Source organism: Pseudorca crassidens, chromosome 3, assembly GCF_039906515.1.
Source record: "Pseudorca crassidens isolate mPseCra1 chromosome 3, mPseCra1.hap1, whole genome shotgun sequence".
In the NCBI taxonomy this organism is placed as follows: Eukaryota; Metazoa; Chordata; class Mammalia; order Artiodactyla; family Delphinidae; genus Pseudorca; species Pseudorca crassidens.
The window spans coordinates 170407959-170427032 of record NC_090298.1 but is presented as its reverse complement, the minus strand read 5'-3'; the positions used below and the strand labels follow the sequence as shown (position 1 = coordinate 170427032).

Here is a 19074-nt window from a genome sequence, read left to right as displayed (position 1 = left end):
GACGCGGCCAGGACAGGTGTGTTCTCTGGCGGCAGGGGTGGAGGTCACAGGCTGTGGGGGACGTTGAAGGAAGAGAGAACAGAAGGCGGCCGCGGGAGCCCCAAGAATGTTCTGGTGGTGAGAGCAGACCTGGGAGGGACGAGGGGGCCGGAGGAATGTATGTCCTCCCCGCAGTGGGACCCGGACTGGGACCCCACCCCAGACGCAGCTGGAGGAAGACCATCCTGTGGCCCCTCGGCGGCCAGTCCCCGCTCTGCCTGTCCCCAGGCCGGAACTTGGGCTCCGCTGCGCCCCCTCCCCAGGAAGGTGACCCCGGGCTCTTGGAGCGGGGCAGGGAGGCCTCTGCTGCTTGCTCTCTGGGTGGCGCCTGCCTGGGTCTCTCCTGAGCAAACCTGTGTGTGCCGGTGCTGAAAGGCTTCCCGGGTCAGGAAGTGGGCCGCCCCCGTCGCCACCACTCAGGGCCCCCAGCAGAGGGTCTCCAGGGTGCTGCCGGGCTAGGCTGGAGGTCAGGGTGCCATGGCGGGGGGTGGGGGGGTGGGGGTGGACAGCAGAGCAAACCAAGCCCCGCCCACCCTCCCCGCCTCCTGCTGTGCCGGCCCTGCCTTGACACCCCCCCACCACTCACCGCTTCCTGCTGCCCGCCCCACCGCGCTCTGGCCACTCAGCCCCAGAGGCCCGGCCCCCCGCCCCGCCGAGCCCGAGGGCCATCCGGGTTGGGGCAGGTCCCCGTCAGGGAGAGGGCAGCGGGGGCTGAGCCGCCCACCCGTGCCGCCTCGGGGGCCCCCTCTTTTATTTCTGTTTCTTCCTTCCTTCCTGTCGCCTCTGTCGCACCTCCTCGCACCTTGCTCTTCTTCTGCGCCCTTCCCGCACGTGCTGCCCGCCTGCCCTCCAGCCCACCGATGAGAGGAGCTGGGTGTACTCCCCGCTTCACTATAGCACGCAGGCCCACCCCGCCTCCGACGGCGAGAGCGACACAGTAAGTGCGCCGCGGCTGGCCAGCCGGGCCCACTCGGGGCTCAGGCCTGTGGCCTTGGCCAAGGAGGGCCTGAGAGCCTGGCCTCCAGGCACCCCGGGACTGACAGGGAAACTGAGGCCCAGGGTGGGAGGAGCAGCCGGGCTCTACCGTGCGGGGGCCTGTGTCCAGCCCTCATGGCTCCTGGGGTCCCTGGCCCTCGGCATCAGCTGTGGGGCCCGACCCGGCCAGGGGAGGCCCGGCGGGTGTGGGTCTGGCCCCGGCCCAACATGGCCTCACCCGCCCCCTGCCTCTTCAGTAATTCCTATGCAGGCACTGATGGAGCCGAGTGTCTGCTGCTGCCCCGGCTGCTCCCTGGAGGTGCTGCCCACCTGCTCAGCCCAGAGCTCGGGAGACGCCCGCCTGGCCGCCGGCCCTCACCCTCGCCCTCCCCTCGACGGCGCGGACGCTCGGGCTGCAGCGATCCCAATCCAGGCGACTCACCTGGCCCCGGCTCCCTGTCAGCTCCCTATGCCTGATACTGTGAACCCTCCTGAGTTTCCGATCATGTATTTATTTGGGGCCCTTATTCTTTGCACAGACATGGCAGCACACATGTGTGTTTTTTTAGAAAAAGAAAAAGGCCAAAAAAAACACAAAACCACCACACAATGGAAAAGAAAAAACTCCATTCCACTGCACTTCTGGTTCTTTGCTGTGCTTGCATGTGTCTTGCTGAGGGAACCAGGCCCTAGGCTCTGGGGACCTGTACCCCAGTGGAATCCATTCCAAGTCCTGGCCAGGATGGACGGGCCCCTGGGATGGAAGGGCCGCCGGGTCCCCAGGGTGCCTCTGGAGGCCTCCCATCGCGCCTGCCAGGTGCTCTTGGCTCAGGGTTTTGGGCCAAGAGCCGGACACAGTCCTTGAGGGTGGCCGGGCGGTGGCTGGGGGCGCTCTCCACCCTGTCACCCCTGCCATCTCTCAGCATCTGTTTCCCACCTCCCCGGTGACCTTGAGCAGGAATCACCAGGCGTGATTAGAACCTCCATGTGGACGCACGGCCGCCCCCTCTCAATGGAACTCAGGGCCGTGGGCTTACCTCTCCTCCAGAAGACGGACCAAGCTGGGAGGAGGCGGCCGGGCCCTCAGCCCACGGGACTTCCCGAGAGCCGTGTCCTGGAGCAGAGCCCCACAGTCAGGTGCCCGGCCTAGAGGACCAGACCCCCTTGAGTAAGAGGACTGACGTGGGCATCCTCTTTCTTTTTAATGGTGGGGGCACCTGTGCCGATTGAAGGACAGGAGAAGAAATTCTTGGTGAAAAACAAATTTTTTTTTTTTTTGGATGGTCATCTTCAGCAGGGCAACCACTGCTGGGCCCAGAGCCCCACAGGTCAGCCGCCAGGGGCCCCTGCTGTGTCCACAGCAGGCTGCTGGAGCTGGCAGCTTTGCAGGGTCTCTCCCGCCTCTGGAGAGGGACACAACAGGGATGGTTTCCCCTGGCCCGCCCTGCCCTGCATGGGAGGAGCTGGGAGCTAGCGTGGAGTGGAAGTTGCACCTTCTGGGAAAATTTCTCCCCACCTTTGCCTCCCTGGTGGAGCCTTGAGACAGCTGGAGAACCCACCGACCCAGGAATTTGATTTTTTGAGTCCATTGCAAACTGCGTACACTGCTGTCTTCGTGCTCGGCGGGCCCCCTCCTCGCCTCCCCGGCACAGCCTGCTTCGTGCGCCTGGCCAGAACCTGGTGTCTAGCTGCACCTCTCCTCCCTGGAGAACCGGGCTGCGCCCTGGGGGCTCTCCCCGCGCAGGGCCGCCAGGGACACTTCAGCACGAAGCAGCTCTGGGAAGAGGACCTGTCCGAACAAGCCTGCAGTGTCCTGGACTAGAAGCAAAACAGCGTCCTCCCCTCCTGTCCACGGAAGGTGTGTCCAGACTCCAGAACGTCCTCGCCTGGACTTCACACGGGCGCCCTCTTCAGTGCCTGCCCCGTCCTGCCCAGGGGGAGGCGGGCTGAGTGGGCAGAGGTCTGAAGGGGACGAACAGGGACTGCTGAGTCGCCCAAAAGCTGACCGGAGTCCCCGCCCAGGCCCCCAGAGGCCGCACACAGAGACACTGTGTCCCGTGGGGACCACCAGAGCATCGGGCCCCACGTCCAGGGTGCCCTTAGCCACCTCGAGCTGCAGGAGCTGGGCCCCTCAGGCTTTCCTGAGTGAACCACGGAACAAATGCATCAGTCCGATGCTGACTTGGAGAAATTTGCAAACCTTCTGGTGATCAAGACGTTTTCATTTTTGTGCTAAGTCATGAACACCCCTTTGAAGACCCCCTTTGTGTTAGTTGCATTCTTTGTCCCTTTTTCAGAGAACTGTCACACGGATACAAAGTGGTCTGCGGACTGGGCCGATGGGAGGCATGTGCTTATGGTCAGGGCAAGGGTAGGAAGGCAGGACCTTATTTATCACGTGTAGTGAACTCGCGGCCTTCCCCAGACCCCCAGCAAGGAGGGCCCTGGACCCAGCCAGCTGTCGCCCTCACCCCGCCCCAGGATGGAAGTCTGTCGACTCCTTTGTGGCGATGTCCTGGTTCTGTCGCAGCTCGTCCCTGACGGCTGCTGTCACTGCGAACGTGGGCACGAGTGTACAAATGAAAGGCGTGTTCTGAGACTGACAAGGTGGAACCTCCGGTGTGTCCCCTGCTGGCCTCTGGCCTCTGCCTCCTCTCGCCCTCTCCCTCCACCACCTGGCTCAGTGCAATACTCCCGTCCCACTGGGGCCCCCTGCCATGGTACTGTCGCTGCAGCCCCTCGGTCCCCACTCCGGGACGAGCACCCTTGGCCACCTTCTCTGGTGGTTCAGTTGCATCGCCTGTCCCCATCCCAACCCCGTTTTTATGGCCGAACTGATTTCCAAACACAACGAAACTGCAAACCTTGTGTGTCTTAATTCTCACCGGGGGTTCCGTGTGCTCAGCCCCCATGGTCTGGTGTGTGACAATCCGGGGCACAGCCTCCTCGGGCACAGGACGCCATCCCGCTCAAACCCAGAGCCATGGGCGCCTCTGTAACCGCAGCCACTGCTGGCCCTGTAACACTCATATGCAGCCCCGGGACCCCACCCCCCAGCCCCGCCATCCCCCCCCCCTTTTTACTTGGAAGAGATCTCTCTAATAAATCGGGTAATAAGCATTAGCCACCTCTTTGTCTCTCTGTGCGTTCCGATGGTCTGAGGGGGAGTTTAAGGACTGACTTTGAAGGAGAGCACAAAGAAACCTTAGTAAGAATCAAAATAATTAAATAACAACGGACCCGAATGCCTTAATAGTAGTGAGTTCCAGTTCAGCTCGGATAAACTTAAAAGCTCACATCAGTGCAACCCAGCTGGAAGGAACAAACACTCCCCGGAGTTTGTATTTGTTCTGCCAGAGTCTCTCAAGTTGAGTAATGCGTGGACCCCTTTTAAGGGGAAAATATTTCTCCCGGACTCCCAATTTGAGAAACACTGCATTGAAAATAAGATCCTGTCTGTAAACAAGCCCTTGGAAAACCCAGTTTTAATCCCAGACGCAGACGGCTCGGCTTGTTTATACACAAGACTAGGCGATCGAGAATGTGCTCACCTTACATTCAGAGATGAGTATCCAGATAAGCTCAAGGATGCATCTGCATCGGGAAAATCACCAGGACAACCCACATCCCATGACAGGCAGTCATCAAGGGTTCCCTTTGCGCCACCACCGCCACCTCGGCACCAAGCAGAGCATACAAAGCTAGCATCTAGGGTGGTGTTAGGAAGTTGTGTTATAGGATAAACATTTAAAGTATTAAGTGCCATTCTCTGGGGTGGGCTGGGAGAGCTCAGGGCAGGACTTCGGGACTTCGGGGTCCTTCAGATCTCCGGGCTTCCATTCTTGCCCCTCCAGTCTTGCCCCTGCCTGCCTGCCCTGAAGGGACCCCACCTAACGACCCCTTTCATCCCTCCCTGCTCAAAGCCCTCTTACGGTTCGCCAGCACCCAGAGGACAAAGCTGGACCACCAAGTTCAAATCCCAGCTCTGCACTGCCTCATTGAGAGCGGGAGTGTTACAGTGACTTTCACTCTCTGAGCCTCAGTTTCCCCCCCTATAAAATGGGTTAATGGGGAACTTGAGTTATCCAAGTTATGTTTTGTTTTTTTACCTTAACCCCTGAAACACATAGGTATTATTGGCGGGTGGTGAAGCATGATGGTGATTCTCACAGAGAGTCAGCCCAGCATCTAAGGCTTTTCCATCTCCGTCCCAGCTCCCACCCCTCACCTCCTTGGGCAACCTGAACTCTCACCTACGGTGAGGCTTCCCCGCCTCCACAGGGGGCGAGGTCTCGCGGACACGCCTCCCTTGGCTACGCCCCGAGACCCCGCCTTCTCTTGATCCCGCCTCCTAGGCCCCGCCCACGCCGGCTCCAGTTCCTCTCTGGACCTGCTTCTTGGTCCCGCCTCCCAAGCTCCGCCCCCTCACAGTTCCTGGTTCGTCCTTGCTCCGCCCACTGCTCCCCTGGCTCCCTAAGGCTCGAGGACCCACCTGGGCCTGCCCCCAGTACTGCCTGAAGAACGAATCCCCAGCCCCAGCGACAACAGTCCGGCAGGAGTTCATTACGCAGGCCACGTTTGAGGACGGTGGGGAGGTTATGGGAGGGTAGGAATCCCCGAAGGATGAGCCGCGAGATGGGTTCCTATCTCCCTGCTCAGGCGTGGGTGGGGCAGCCAGGCACGCGCCGCGATCGAGGAAGGCCCCCGGCGCAGGTCCCGGATATTTGTGTCCGCGCCGACGCCACCGTCCCAGCCGATGGGTCGCGATACACGCTCTCGCTCGCGGTCGGCTGGTCGCAGGGGCCGAAGGCAGCGGAGGCGGAGTGGGAGTCGGAGTCGGAGCCGAAGTTGTAGCGGGAGCCATGGGCGGCGAAACCGACGTCGCCGAGACGACGAGAGGCGGCGCAGGCGGAGGAGCCGGGAGCGCAGGTAGGGTCGCTGTGTGAGCCGCGCTGGGGGTCCGGCTCCAGCCCTCGGGGAGCTGGGAGACCCCCGAGTTAGTCAGGGAGGGCTTCCGGAAGAAGGGGACGTCTGAGCACGTCGGGGTTAACCAGGCAGCGAAAGGAAAGCGAGAGGCGTTCCAGGCAGGGCGCCTGCTGGTTGGAAGTACAGCAGGAGGCGCCGTGAGCGAGGCGGAGGGGAGTCGATGAGGTCGGAGAGGAAGCGGGAGACCAGATCGTGCGGTCTTGTGTACCGTGGTGAAGGGTTTGACTGTTATTTGGAGGGGAGTAGGGAGCTGTGGAGGATTTTGAACCAGGGAGCGATGTGGTCTGGATTACTTTGCAGAACTCCTGCTGGTTTTCGCGTGGAGAAGGGACTGAGCGTGTCGGCAGGAGTGACACCAGGGAGGAGGAAGATAGTGCAGCTGTCCAGGCAACAGATGATGATGGCCTTCAGGAGAGGGAGGCTGTGGGGAGGTACAGTGGGAAAATGGGGAGATTTGAGAGGGATTTCCGAAGTAGAGGTGACAGCACTTGCCAGTGGAGGTGGGGTGTGAGAGGGAAGAACTGTTGATGGAAGGTGGCAGGACTCAACTGACTCCTGAGACTTGGTGCTCAGCCACCCCTCAGCCCGCAGCCCTTTTCTTCTGGAGATGGGGCACCTGGCCAGACTTGGCTTGAGTCTGCTCCAGCACAAAGGAACCAGCACCGTGATAGGGACTGACTCGCAGACCTGCGTCCTAGTGCTGGCTCAGCCCATAACTGACTGTGACACTCAGGCCAGTACCTGCCCCACTGTCCCCCAGATTTCCTCATCTGTGCCCTCAGGATCTCCACGGGGCTTCTCCAGGCGTGCGCTGTCTCCCATCCCTCCAGCCTGTTTTCCACACCACAGCCAGAGTGACTGTTGTCAGACATAGCTGATCACCTTCTAGGTTTGAGAAGGTGGCTTTTCCTTTTGAGTCTCATAAGATCATTGTCACCTAGGAATTCCAGGAAGATATAAGCAGAGGGAATAGTAAAGAGATGGTTTAAACCAGGGCTTGGCAAATTACAGCCTGTGGACCAAGCATAGTTTTTACGTGCTTAAACGGTGAGGAGAAAAAAAAAACCAAAAGAATAGTATTTCATGACACGTGAAGATTATTTGGGTTGGCCGAAAAGTTCATTCGGGTTTTTCCACAAGATGTTACAGAAAAACCCAAACAAACTTTTTGGCCAACCCAGTATATGAAATTCAGGTTTTGGTGTCCAGAAGTAAAATTTTATTGAACAAATGTATGCCTATTTATTCATGTACTGTCTGTGGCTGCTTTTGCACTGTGACTGCAGGGTTGAGTAGTTGTGCCATAGACGCTCTGGCTCTTAACAGAAAAAGTTTGCTAACTCTGGTTTCAGCTCCTGGCCTTGATGTTTTAGCATTGGTTCACATGTAGTTGTGAATCTTGTTATTATCAGCTAGGGGTTTCTAAGATTTTAGTTATTCACAAGAATCAGCCACCCTAGAAATGTAATTAGAGTCAATGTCATTTATGAAGATTTGATTAGATTTGCAGTCTGTATTTACGTACTTGAAAATCAAATAATTGATTTTCATGGTGTAGATTCTTTGATGTGAACTTAGTAAGTGGAGCATTTGGCAAACTAAAGACAGATTTAGTTGCTCAGAGGCCCCCAACATTAAAGAATCTATCCCCAGGATTCGTATGTTGCCTTCCCTGCTCGTAGTGCCCTTCCAAGGCTCTGTATTCCCTACAGTCTTACTCCAGTTCACTACTGCCCGTCCTATAGGACCAGATAAACACCATCTTCTCCTGTAAGCCCTCCCTGGACACCTTGGACAGCGCTTGTAGCTCCTGCACCATCTGGCCCCAAGCCTGCCTCCCTGCCTTCCCCTCCTCCCTCTCTCCCTCTCACTCACTCTGCTCCAGACACACAGGCCTGCCTGCTGCTTCTTGAATAAGCCAAGTAAATTCCTGCCCCAGGGCCTTTGCTCTTGCTGTGCCCTCTCCCTGGATCACTGTTTCTCCAGATGTCCGCCTAGCTCCCTCCCCCACTTGCTCCAGCGTTACTTCCTCAGAGAGATCCTCTCTGACCTCTCCACACCCAATGCTGCATCACTGTCTTGGTAGCTCATGGTACCATCTAGTGTCACACTGTGTGTTTGTTGATGTGCAGGCAGGGGCCATCAATGTTTTGGTCACTGCCGTGTCCCCAGAACCTAGAACAGCTCCTGGCACCCAGCAGGCGCCCAGTAAAGGGCGGTGGGATAGATGGCTGGCCAGCAGGCAGCGAGCAGAGCTTCACGGGTTCCCTCCGCAGGTTGGATTCGGATGAGAAGCAGTGGCAGCAGCGGCGAGGCAGGCAGAGCCGGAGCCCCCCGCCAGCCCACCGGCGCTCCCAGGACCGCTCCTCTCAGTCCGACTCGGGTGACGAGCGGCAGCGGCAGCGGGGCCGATGGGCCCGCCAGTGGCAGCAGCGGCCACACTGCTGGTCCCCCAGCTCCTCCGCATCCAGCTCCGCGTCCCCGGGCCACTCCCAGAGCCCTCGGGTGGCGGCGGCGGTCCTGAGCCAGCGGCAGAGCCTGCAGGAGCGGCTGCGCCTGCGCGAGGAGCGGAAGCAGCAGGAGGAGTTGATGAAGGCCTTCGAGACGCCCGAGGAGAAGCGGGCGCGGCGGCTGGCCAAGAAGGAGGCCAAGGAGAGGAAGCAGCGCGAGAAGATGGGCTGGGGCGAGGAGTACATGGGCTACACCAACACCGACAACCCCTTCGGGGACAACAACCTGCTGGGCACCTTCATCTGGAACAAGGTGAGCCCGAGGTGGCCACCGGCCACAGCCCTTACTTCTGCTTGTGTTGCTCGCCAGGTCTTCCTGTCCTCCTGCCGCTTTTTGCTTCATGAACTGTTTACAACTTATTTTCAAAGACGTTGCTTAGCATTCTCAGCACATGTGCCCAGGTCGTACCTGGCCATCGAGAATGTATTTTTACCCACACGTGTGCACACACTGGCTCCGCCAGCTTTTCCCACGCTGTCTCGTGCGGTGTACAGTCTCAGGCACTCTGCCCACAGAACCAGCCTAACCTCAAGACAGCTTCTCAGCGTCACATGCCCAGGGTGGGATTTCACCTCAGAGCTGTCACCTCATCCTTGAGATGAACACTACACACCAGGACTTCTCCTGCGGTCCAGTGGTTAAGACTCTGTGCTTCCACTGCAGGGGGCGTGGGTTTGACCTCTGGTCTGGGAACTAAGATCCCGCATTCTGCGCGGTGCGGCCAAAACAGATAAATAAAAGACTAAAAAACCCCACAAAACTACACACCAATCCCTTACCCACCGGCCGGGGCCTTGGGCACTTGGAGTCAAGCAACACAATTTCCCTCGCAGTCCTGGAGGCCAGAAGTACAAAGTCAAGGTGTCAGCAGAGCCACGTTCCCTCTGGAGGTTCTAGGGGAGGATCCTTTCTCGCCTCTTCCAGCTTCTGGTGGCTGCTCGCCACCCTTGGCTTGTAGCTGCATCACTCCAGTCTCTGCTTCTGTCGTCACGTGGCTGTCTTCCCTCAGTGTCTGTGTCCTCACGTGATGTTCTCCTCTCTGTGTCTCTGAGTCCCAAGTTCCCTCATCTTATAAGGACACCAGTCACTGGACTAAGGCCCAGCCTAGTCCGGCACGACATCAACTAATCACATCCGCAGAGACCCTGTTTCCAAATAAGGTCATGTTCCCGGATTCCCGGGTTGGGACGTGGACATACCTATGTGGAGGACAAATTCGACCCGACACAGCTGTGGGGAGGGTGAGAGCCGGTGGACACAGGCGGAAGCCACCGTATCTACCGCTGTCTACATGCACTCTGAGCTCACAGCACCTCAGGGCCTTTGCACTCACCATTCCTCTACCTGGAGCACTCCCGAGCCCTCCCCATGGCTGTTTCTTCCTCAACCTTCAGATCTCAGCTGATGTGTCCCTCTTCTGAGAGGCCTCCCTGGCCCCCTTGGTCCCCCAGGTCCCCTGCGTCCTTTATCAAGGCACTGCTTCTCCCTTCCTAGTGCTTTACTAGCAGACGTGAATCATGCGCCTGCCGGGTGCTGGGTACCGGGTGGGCCCTGCACATGCGTCAGTGAGCGACAGAGAGAGACGCCTGTCCTTGTGCGGCCATCAGTCTCAGGGGAGGCTGGCTGTAAATAACTCATTTAGCTGAGTCCGCAGAGGAAGGAACGAAGGCAGGCAGGGGTGGGCGAGGAGGCTGCAGTTGAAACGCACGGGTCCAGAGAGGTCTCGTTGCAAAGGTGACATCTAAACACATGTCCCACTTTATGGCGTGTAATTCCTGTGGACTGTGAGCTCAACGGGGCAGGCTCTGTCCCAGGCACTGGCACGCAGTCGGCCCTCAGTAAATGTCGAATGGGTGAGCGGGCCTCGGGGCGTCTGAGAAGCCCCGGCCCAGCCTCTGAGGCCTCTGTAGTCGGGGGAGGGCACTAGACGGCCCAACTGTGTGAGCGGTGTCACGCATCTTGTCCCGGTGTCCTCGGGGCGCTGGGCTGGCAGAGTGGGCAGGCATGGTGTTGGCCACGAACATGCCTCTCCGGGCTGGGCATTGGTCGAGGGCTCAGTGTCTGAGTGCGGGCTCTCCCCGTCCGGGCCCTCTGCGGCTGTTGTGTGTGGCCGTAGAGACGAAGTGCGGTCATTGTCACTGTGTGGCGGTGGCCCCGGGCCGGGCCACGCCATGTCACCCTGGGGGCACGCTTTTCTGTGCACAGGGGCTCCTGGAACGACCCTCGGAGCCGGCGGAGGTGACAGGAGGCACGGGTCTTGGCACGTGCCACCCACAACAGTTGTGAGATGACTTGGGAGGGGCGGGGAGTCTCCGGGAGCCTGTGCCCGGGCCCCTCCATCAGGTGAGGGCACAGACAGGGAGGAGCCGCTCTCCGTGCTCGGGGTGCCCCGAGGGGTCCGTGAGCCAGGACCCCGGCGAGTGTGCTTTCAGAGTCCCCCTCTTGCTCAGCCACTGGTTCTGCCCCTCCGCGTGGCTGCTGGGGGTCTGAGCTGCTGAGAGCCAGACACCACCCAGCCGGTGCAGCCAGGCTTGCGTGTAAAACAAGAGTCAGCAGCCCCAAGTAAGACTGTCCCGTGTGTGACCTGGTCGCGTTCTGCAGGGGCGGGGCTGCCTCTCCCTGTGTCTCAGCACACGGCTCGGGGCAGAGGGCGCCCCACGATGCTGGAGTGTACTGAACCGATTCTTCCGCTGGAAGTCGGGGTGTGGCCGCGGGCAGGTCACTTCTCCCTCAGACTCGTGCTCCTCATCAGCAGAGCGGGTGCTTCGGTCTGGTGGATGCCCGCCTCGTAGAGCAGCAGGGGGTCCTGGGACGGGTGGCAGGAGGGGGCATCGCTGCTCAGCGGGCGTGTCGTTGGCCCTTCCAGGCCCTGGAGAAGAAGGGGATCAGCCACCTGGAGGAGAAGGAGCTGAAGGAGCGGAACAAGAGGATCCAGGAGGACAATCGGCTGGAGCTGCAGAAGGTGGGGCGCCCCGGGCCACCCTCCTTCCCTCCTGAGGGCTCCCAGGCTGGCTCACCCTGGCTTACGTCAAGGGGGACCTGATTGGCTTACGTGGAGAGTCCAGGGGACATTGGCTTCAGGCACGGCTGGATCCAGGGGCTCGGGCAGTGACTCCAGAGAGCTGTTTCCCTCCAGCTCGGCTCTGCTGGCCTCTGGGATCTATTCTAAGACGCTCCCTGCTGGGTGGCCAAAGTGGCCCTGGCTGCTGAAGGCTGCTGTGTCTCTAGCAAAAGGAGGGCTCCTTCTGCCGCAGGGTGTGTCCAGCGTTTCAGGCGTCCCCGGACCGATTCCTGTGTCCGGGGCCAGGCCATGGGTGTGGTCCCACCCGTCCCTAGGGAGCCCCCCAGCCTGACAGGATGAAGGCAGACCCACAAGACCCCCATCGTACGCTGGCCGCTCATGTCCTCGTGTGCCCACAGGTAAAGCAGCTGCGGCTGGAGCGCGAGCGGGAGAAGGCCATGCGGGAGCAGGAGCTGGAGCTGCTGCAGCGCGAGAAGGAGGCGGAGCACTTCAAGACGTGGGAGGAGCAGGAGGACCACTTCCACCTGCAGCAGGCGAAGCTGCGGTGCGTGCGCCACCCTCCGCCCGCCGCCCTCCGCCCGCCCCCGCCCCCGGGTGCAGGGAGCGCGCCTCGCCACCCCCCCGTGTTGCCCCTGGGCCCTCGGCTTTCCACCTCCTCCTCCTCCTCGGGGTCCCTCCTGACCCTCTTTCGGGCGCTGCTTCCCGTCGCTTCCTTCATCGCGCCTGTCTCCCCAGGGGCCGGGTGCCAAGGGGTCACACGAATGTGCTGCTGAGCAGAGGGTGCCGGGTGCCCCGCCATCCCCAGGCCACAGGGTGGTTCACTCAGCAGCCTCGTCTAGAGTCAAGAAAAGTGAGGCTCCTGGGGTGTCGAGAGTTGCCCGAGCTCACACGGGGTGTGTGAGCTCCAGGCCCGGCCCCTTCTCACCTTGCTGCTCACCAGCCGCGCCAGCCCCCAGGGGCTCAGACCTGCCTGGTCCCAGGGCTCCCTGGGGTTGGACCAGGGTCAGCCTCTGATGCGTTTTCCCACACACAGCACTGAGGCTCCAGATCTTTCACCCCGGGTGGGCCTCTCTGACCCTGTGTCCCCGCCCGCCCGCTGCTCTTCAGACCCCTTGCTCCCGTCTCTGCCCCTTTCAGGGCCTGTGCCTTCCAGCTGACCTGTCTTGCTCCTCTGCCTGACGCCTCCTCTTCCAGGAAGCCTTCCCTGACCACCACCCACACGGGCTCCTCCCCTGGCTCCAGTCAACCCCCGCGGGCGAGGTCTTTAGGAGGGTGGACACAGCCCCAGCTTTGACACTGCCCCCCGCTCCCCGGCAGCTCCAAGATCCGCATCCGGGACGGGCGGGCCAAGCCCATCGACCTCCTGGCCAAGTACATCAGCGCTGAGGACGACGACCTGGCTGTGGAGATGCACGAGCCCTACACCTTCCTCAACGGCCTCACGGTGGCCGACATGGAAGACCTGCTGGAGGACATCCAGGTACGGCCCTGCTGTGCGCCTGGCACTGCTGCTGCCACCCCAGCCCCGGGCGTGCCTTCACCCACCATCTGCACCTCCGCCTCCAGGTGTACATGGAGCTCGAGCAGGGCAAGAACGCGGACTTCTGGCGGGACATGACCATCATCACGGAGGATGAGATCGCCAAGCTTCGCAAGCTGGAGGCCTCGGGCAAGGGGCCAGGTAATGCGGGCCGGGCCACCGGAGACACACCGGGCTGTGCCCTCGGGGAGGCACCTCTGGGTCTGGTGGGAGCTGCTTGGGCCGGGTGGCTCCACAGAAGAGGCCTCGGCTTCCTCTCTGGGGGTCTCCCTGCCAGGGCCTGTCTGCGAGCCACCAGGGGGCAGCACTGGGCAGCGGGGGCAGCGGGTCCTGAGCGAGGCGCTCTCCCGCTGGCGTGTGGGCTCATCCAAGCAGCACCAGTGGCTTCCTTTAAACAGCTGCTTAGCACTGGGCTTCCCCCGGGAGCGGCGTTGTCCGTTTGAGAACAGGACCTGACTGCACTTGGCGGGAACCCGTGCAGCGTGGCGTGCTTCTTTAATCAACTTTTCTTTTCCTCAGAATGATTGCCTGCACATAATTGCAAGGGAGACAAGCTTTAAAGCAGGGTTTCTCCCCCCAACACTGCTGACATTTGGGCCCAGACCGTTCTCTGTGGGGCCGTCCTGGGCCCTGTGGGGTGTGGAGCAGCCTCCCTGCCCCACCCACTCAGTGGCAGGAGCCCCTGGTTGTGACAACCACAGATGTCCCCTGACATGGCCCAGTGTCCCCTGGCGGGAGGCAGATTCAACTCCAGTTGAGAGGCACTGTTCTAAAAGCTCGTTGGCAACCACTGCAGTCCCACCCCTCCCGCCCCCCGAAGCCACCGGCTTTAATGACATCTAGCTCCTGGGGGCCTTGAGCCTGTGTCACTAAGCTCAGCTCCATGTCAGTGCCCACCCATGGTGGCTGAGGACGAATGCCCTCCCTTTCCTGAGCCTGTGTAAGTGCTGTTCTCTGCTCAGTTGGGGGTGGTCGGGGAGGTTTCCTTCCTCTTAGGAAGAGGAGGAGCATCCTTTATCTTTGTAAGTGGAGTTTTATTTCTCCCGTAGCGGGGCACATCTTGTAGTAATTTCCAGAGAAAGGAAAGGACTCTTTGCTATCAGAAATGGGTGTCCAGGGGAATTCCCTGGAAGTCCAGTGGTTAGGACTCTGTGTTTTCACTGCCGAGGGCCCAGGTTCAATCCCTGGTCGGGAACTAAGATCCCGCAAGCCACGTGGCACGGCCAAAAACAACAACGACAATGACGAAAAATAAATGCATGTCCAGAAACATCTGCTTTGGTGGCAGTGGTGCTGGTTGGGAGGGTGCTGCAGGGCCCTTGGACAGAATGACAGTTACAGGTGTGGCTCTGGGTGCACACCCGGGCCTCCCAGCAGCTTGGCCACCTGGGGCCGATCGGTGACCTCCCCAGAGCTTGGTTGTTCCTTGCACCGCACGGGGTTGAGAAAACACCTCCGGGAGGATTGCGTGAAGAGGAGTGAGTACATGGCCGTCAAGCATTCAAAACAGCGCCCGCTCTTAGGATGCCAGCGCCTCAGCGCAAGGACCGTGGGTGGGGGATTCTGCACCACCGACCCCACCTTCCCCAGGGGGTCGGACACCTGGGAGGCTCCCACCAGGCCCCCTGCCCCGCCCCTGGGCCCTTTCTCCCCACTCCCTCTTCCACCGCGGGTGGGTTGTCTGCTGCCACCCTCCTGCAGCTTCCTGCACTCGCCCCAGAGGAGGAGCCCCTTTCTGGGACCCCACATCTCTCTTTCCTGTGGTTTGTGCCCTCGCATCCTCCAGTAACTTGTAGAGAGAGGCAGGAAATTGTTGGCGTCCCACGTGTCAGGAAATGTCTTCTCTCCCCTTGGCTGGTGGCCGCGGGGCAGGGGGACGTTGTGCTGGGTCCCTTCCGTTTCCAGGGCCCCCCGCATGCCTTGCCCACGGTCCCTCCTGTGGCACTTCCCTTCCCTCTCCCCCTCCCTGCCACGTCAGTCACCCCTCTGTCCCCTTTCCCTTCTCGCGTGTTACGGTTAGGGTCCCAGGTGTCCTCAAAGAGAGTGTTTGTGTTTGTCTTCTTTTGGCCTGATTTCTGAGAAAAGAGGGGGAACTTCTTGTCTCCACCACTCCTGGAGCCCCTCAGAGGCGGCCTTCATTTTAAATTAAGTTGGCCCTTCCCTTTCCTTTCGCTTTTCCCCTTTTCTTTCTTTTTTTCCCCCCCCCTCCTTTTCTTCTCTTTGCAGCTGGGAAATCCTAACTGTACAATAGAGCGTGCAGTAGGAAGTGGGTCCCCTTACAATCCCTGTGGGTCCTCCCAGGGAGCATCTCTGAGGAGAAGCCTTCCCTCCACCCAAACGGTGCCACCCCCCCTCCTGAAATGGTGTCCCAGAGGGCACTCAGCCGGCACTCTCCAGCCAGGCCTGTTGGTGGACCCTTGGGTGGCATCCAAACCCAGGACCTGGCTTCCTTTAAGCAGTGGCTCAGCACCCGGGGCTTCTGTGGGAGTGGCGCCCACTGGGGCTGTCTGTTTGGGTTGTAAGTTAGCACCGGTGGCTCCGTCTGTCTGAGCGAGCAGAGGCCTGGCTTCTGTTTGAGGTCTGTGCAGGATGCAGTTCTGCTTCGCCAGGTGTGAAGGGTGTCGCCGAATTGGGTTTTGGTCCCGTGATGTGTCTGCACCTGCTACAGACCGAGGCCGGGCTGCCGGCCCTGTGGGTCTGCCGCTGAGGCCAGGGCTGCTTGGGAGCCCAGGTGCTGATTCCAGGGTCCCAGGTTGGTTGGCTGGAGGGGACTCGGGTTCTTGACCCTGTCTGATCATCTGGGCTTGGAGAAGCCGGCTTTGGAGCAGGGAACACGAGCCGGTTGCCTGCCCCCACGTTCACCCAGCAGCTGCGTACGGAGCTCCCTGCCCTTGGAAAGCCGGGAATCAGGCATCCAGGCCAAGGGAGCAGTCTGGTAGTTGACGCAGGCTTCCCAGTAGAAAGGATGCTCTTGCTGAGGACTGAGGATGGCTGGGATCTAGGAGGCGGACTCGATGTGGAAGAACTTATTGCTGGTGGGAAGCACCCACCGCATGTGCAGGGGCCTTGGGGCAGGGCAGGGGTCGGAAGGGCACAGCGTGCTGTCTGATGAGCCACAAACAAGGAAGCCAGCCATTGTGAGGGAGAGCTGGCGTCAGGCAGCATTGGCCTCACCCTCAGGGGCCTCTCAGTCTAGAGGGTTAGGACCTGGGCCCAGCCCCATGCCGAGCAGCCCTCACCCCACTGCAGGTGAGCGGCGAGAGGGGGTCAACGCCTCGGTCAGTTCCGACGTGCAGTCGGTCTTCAAGGGGAAGACGTACAGCCAGCTGCAGGTCATCTTCCAGGGCATCGAGGGCAAGATACGGGCCGGGGGCCCCAACCTAGACATGGGCTACTGGGAGAGCCTGCTGCAGCAGCTGCGTGCCCACATGGCCCGTGCCAGGTGAGCTGGTGGGGCCTCCCTGGGAGCCACAAGCTGGGGCCCCAGCTGGAAGGCCCCCGCCCAGCCCCCAGCAGCCTGCCCGCCTTCCTTCCGGCCTCTACTTAGCACCTGGTCTTTGTTTTCCCCGGGTCAGCGGACATCCCAGGAAGCCCTCAAGGCTGCTGTCCCCCGCCTTCCACAGGCCCCATACCCTCTGTGTATGAATTCTCCTCGTGCTTGGCGCTGTCATGTAAACACGGCCCCTGTCTGCCGCTAAGTGCAGTCACTTCTAAATTTATCCTCTTCCTCGCCTGTCCCCCATCCTTTTCCAGCCCAGCTTGGCCCTTAGGTCACGCCTGCATGTGAACACCCCAGTACAGGGACCTGCCCCCTCCCGGTGTCCGCCTGTGTCGTGGCCACTTGCTGCCCTCAAACTCCGGGTCCTTGCAGCAAAATGGGGGGGTCATGAGAAGTCCTTGGGGGGGGGCCTTCCCCCTTGGAGTGTCAGGGTGACCACCCGGCCTGCGTTCCAGGCTCCGCGAGCGGCACCAGGACGTGCTGCGGCAGAAGCTGTACAAGCTGAAGCAGGAGCAGGGGGTGGAGAGCGAGCCCCTGTTCCCCATCCTCAAGCAGGAGCCGCAGTCTCCGGGCCACAGGTAGGCCTGGCTCTGGACGTCCCCTGCCGGGCGGCGGGACTAGAAGCCCCGCCCACTGCCCGCCCCGCTCAGTCCAGCCCTCTCTCGCAGCCTGGAGACTGAGGACCCGGCCCCCACCCCGCCCGGGCCCTCGGAGGGTGGCGCTACTGAGCCCGAGGCGGAAGCCGCCGCACCGGCGGAGGGCGAGGCGGACGGGGAGGCGGTGCTCATGGAGGAGGATCTGATCCAACAGAGCCTGGACGACTACGACGCCGGCAAGTACAGCCCGCGGCTGCTCACGGCCCACGAGCTGCCGCTGGACGCCCACGTGCTGGAGCCGGACGAGGACCTGCAGCGCCTGCAGCTGTCCAGGCAGCAGCTCCAGGTCACAGGTGCGGGGCGGGGCCAGCAGGGGGCGGAGCCTCCCCTTGGTGAAGGGGGTGTTGGTGGTGAACCCGCTCTCGATCCTGCTCCGCGCTCCGCCGCCTACTCTCTTGAGAGTGTCCGTTCATTCACCTGCTCGCTCGCTCGTTTGTTCGTTCTGGGCGTGACCGGCTGGCTGGTCCCAAGGACACAGGGGTGGTGGTCTTTACTTCCCGTGCCCAGCTCTGCTCTGAGCTCCTTATACTGCCTGCTTGCCCGGGCCTTGGCCTTCCTGGGCAGCCATCGTCCCGGAACAGTGGAGAAACGGCCTCGGAAAGGCCCCGGTCCGGGGGTCCCACTGCGGGCTTCTGACCACCAGGCTCTTCGGCCAACCCGGCAGGGGACACGTGGTGTTTGGTGCCCACCCGGGAGGGCGGGGGGCACCGGGCAGGCGGGCCCGGGTCGGGGCATGTGACCGGGAAAGGGAGGCTGCGGTGCCGGGGTCCCGGTTAACGCGCCCCGCCCGCAGGCGACGCCACCGAGAGCGCGGAGGACATCTTCTTCCGACGCGCTAAGGAGGGCATGGGCCAGGACGAGGCGCAGTTCAGCGTGGAGATGCCGCTGACGGGCAAGGCCTACCTGTGGGCGGACAAGTACCGGCCGCGCAAGCCGCGCTTCTTCAACCGCGTGCACACGGGCTTCGAGTGGAACAAGTACAACCAGACGCACTACGACTTCGACAACCCGCCGCCCAAGATCGTGCAGGGCTACAAGTTCAACATCTTCTACCCCGACCTCATCGACAAGCGCTCCACGCCCGAGTACTTCCTGGAGGCCTGCGCCGACAACAAGGATTTCGCCACGCTCCGCTTCCACGCCGGGCCGCCCTACGAGGACATCGCCTTCAAGATCGTCAACCGCGAGTGGGAGTACTCGCACCGCCACGGCTTCCGCTGCCAGTTCGCCAACGGCATCTTCCAGCTCTGGTTCCACTTCAAGCGCTACCGCTACCGCCGGTGACCGGCGGGCCCCCTCCCGGACCCCTGCGAACTGACCAGGGGTGTGGGAAGCCAGCAGCCTCCCCTGGCTGGGCCTCCTCCTTGCGGGGCCTCACCTCCTGGTGTGAACAGGAGTCGCTGCGGAGCCTGCCTCAGAGAGCTGAGGAGACCCACCACCAGGCGGGCCTGGGGCATTGACGCACAGGAGGGGCTGCTGATGGGATTTTCAGAGCCCAGGGAACCAAGCAGGCGTCTCCAGACCTCAGTCCTTGGATTGACGCTGAGCCCCACCCAAGAAACAGGCCCTGCATCACCGGGGCTCTGGGGGGCTTGCAGGGCGTTGCTCAGCCCCTGGACATGGCCAGCGGCTTCAGGACCCAGGCTCCAGGCCCTTGAGTGCATGTTCCCGGAGAGGCCATCCGGGGACGTCTGTGGTCCCCCAGCTCGCCCCTGGTGCTGGCTGGGGTCAGCCTCCGCCCAGTGGGCACGGAGGATGCGTCACCGCCCGCCATCAGGTCTGGGAACATCCTTCCACAGCCACCGAGCACAGGAGCCCCCAGGGTGCGGCCGTGGCGCCCCATCGG

General features: G+C 61.4%; 2 protein-coding genes across 4 annotated transcripts in view; both read left to right on the top strand.

The window, feature by feature from the left end:
- PIP5K1C (phosphatidylinositol-4-phosphate 5-kinase type 1 gamma) overlaps window positions 1–4137 on the top strand; it is a 60174-nt gene extending 56037 nt beyond the window's left edge. For 2 of the 3 annotated variants that reach the window (XM_067734314.1, XM_067734313.1), the window contains 2 exons: window positions 893–976; window positions 1272–4137. In XM_067734314.1, the coding sequence (XP_067590415.1) occupies window positions 893–976; window positions 1272–1274 (87 nt within the window). In that variant the 3' untranslated portion in view covers window positions 1275–4137. The remainder of the gene's footprint in view (window positions 1–892; window positions 977–1271) is intronic. The other variant, XM_067734315.1, reaches the window with a different exon arrangement.
- A 1563-nt stretch (window positions 4138–5700) lies between these two features.
- Window positions 5701–18648, top strand: CACTIN (cactin, spliceosome C complex subunit). Its single transcript, XM_067734308.1, has 10 exons — window positions 5701–5943; window positions 8277–8763; window positions 11378–11473; window positions 11932–12077; window positions 12851–13013; window positions 13100–13214; window positions 16323–16515; window positions 17028–17150; window positions 17241–17521; window positions 18022–18648. The coding sequence occupies exons 1-10, from the start codon at window positions 5771–5773 to the stop codon at window positions 18510–18512; spliced, it is 2268 nt and encodes a 755-aa protein (XP_067590409.1). The 5' UTR covers window positions 5701–5770; the 3' UTR covers window positions 18513–18648.
- Window positions 18649–19074: the final 426 nt, after the last annotated feature.

Coding starts and splice junctions, on each gene's coding strand:
- CACTIN (XM_067734308.1), top strand. CDS start 5,771: ATGGGTCGCGATACACGCTCTCGCTCGCGGTCGGCTGGTCGCAGGGGC. Junction 13,215..16,322: donor GGCCTCGGGCAAGGGGCCAG/GTAATGCGGGCC, acceptor ACCCCACTGCAG/GTGAGCGGCGAGAGGGGGTC. Junction 17,151..17,240: donor CCGCAGTCTCCGGGCCACAG/GTAGGCCTGGCT, acceptor CCTCTCTCGCAG/CCTGGAGACTGAGGACCCGG.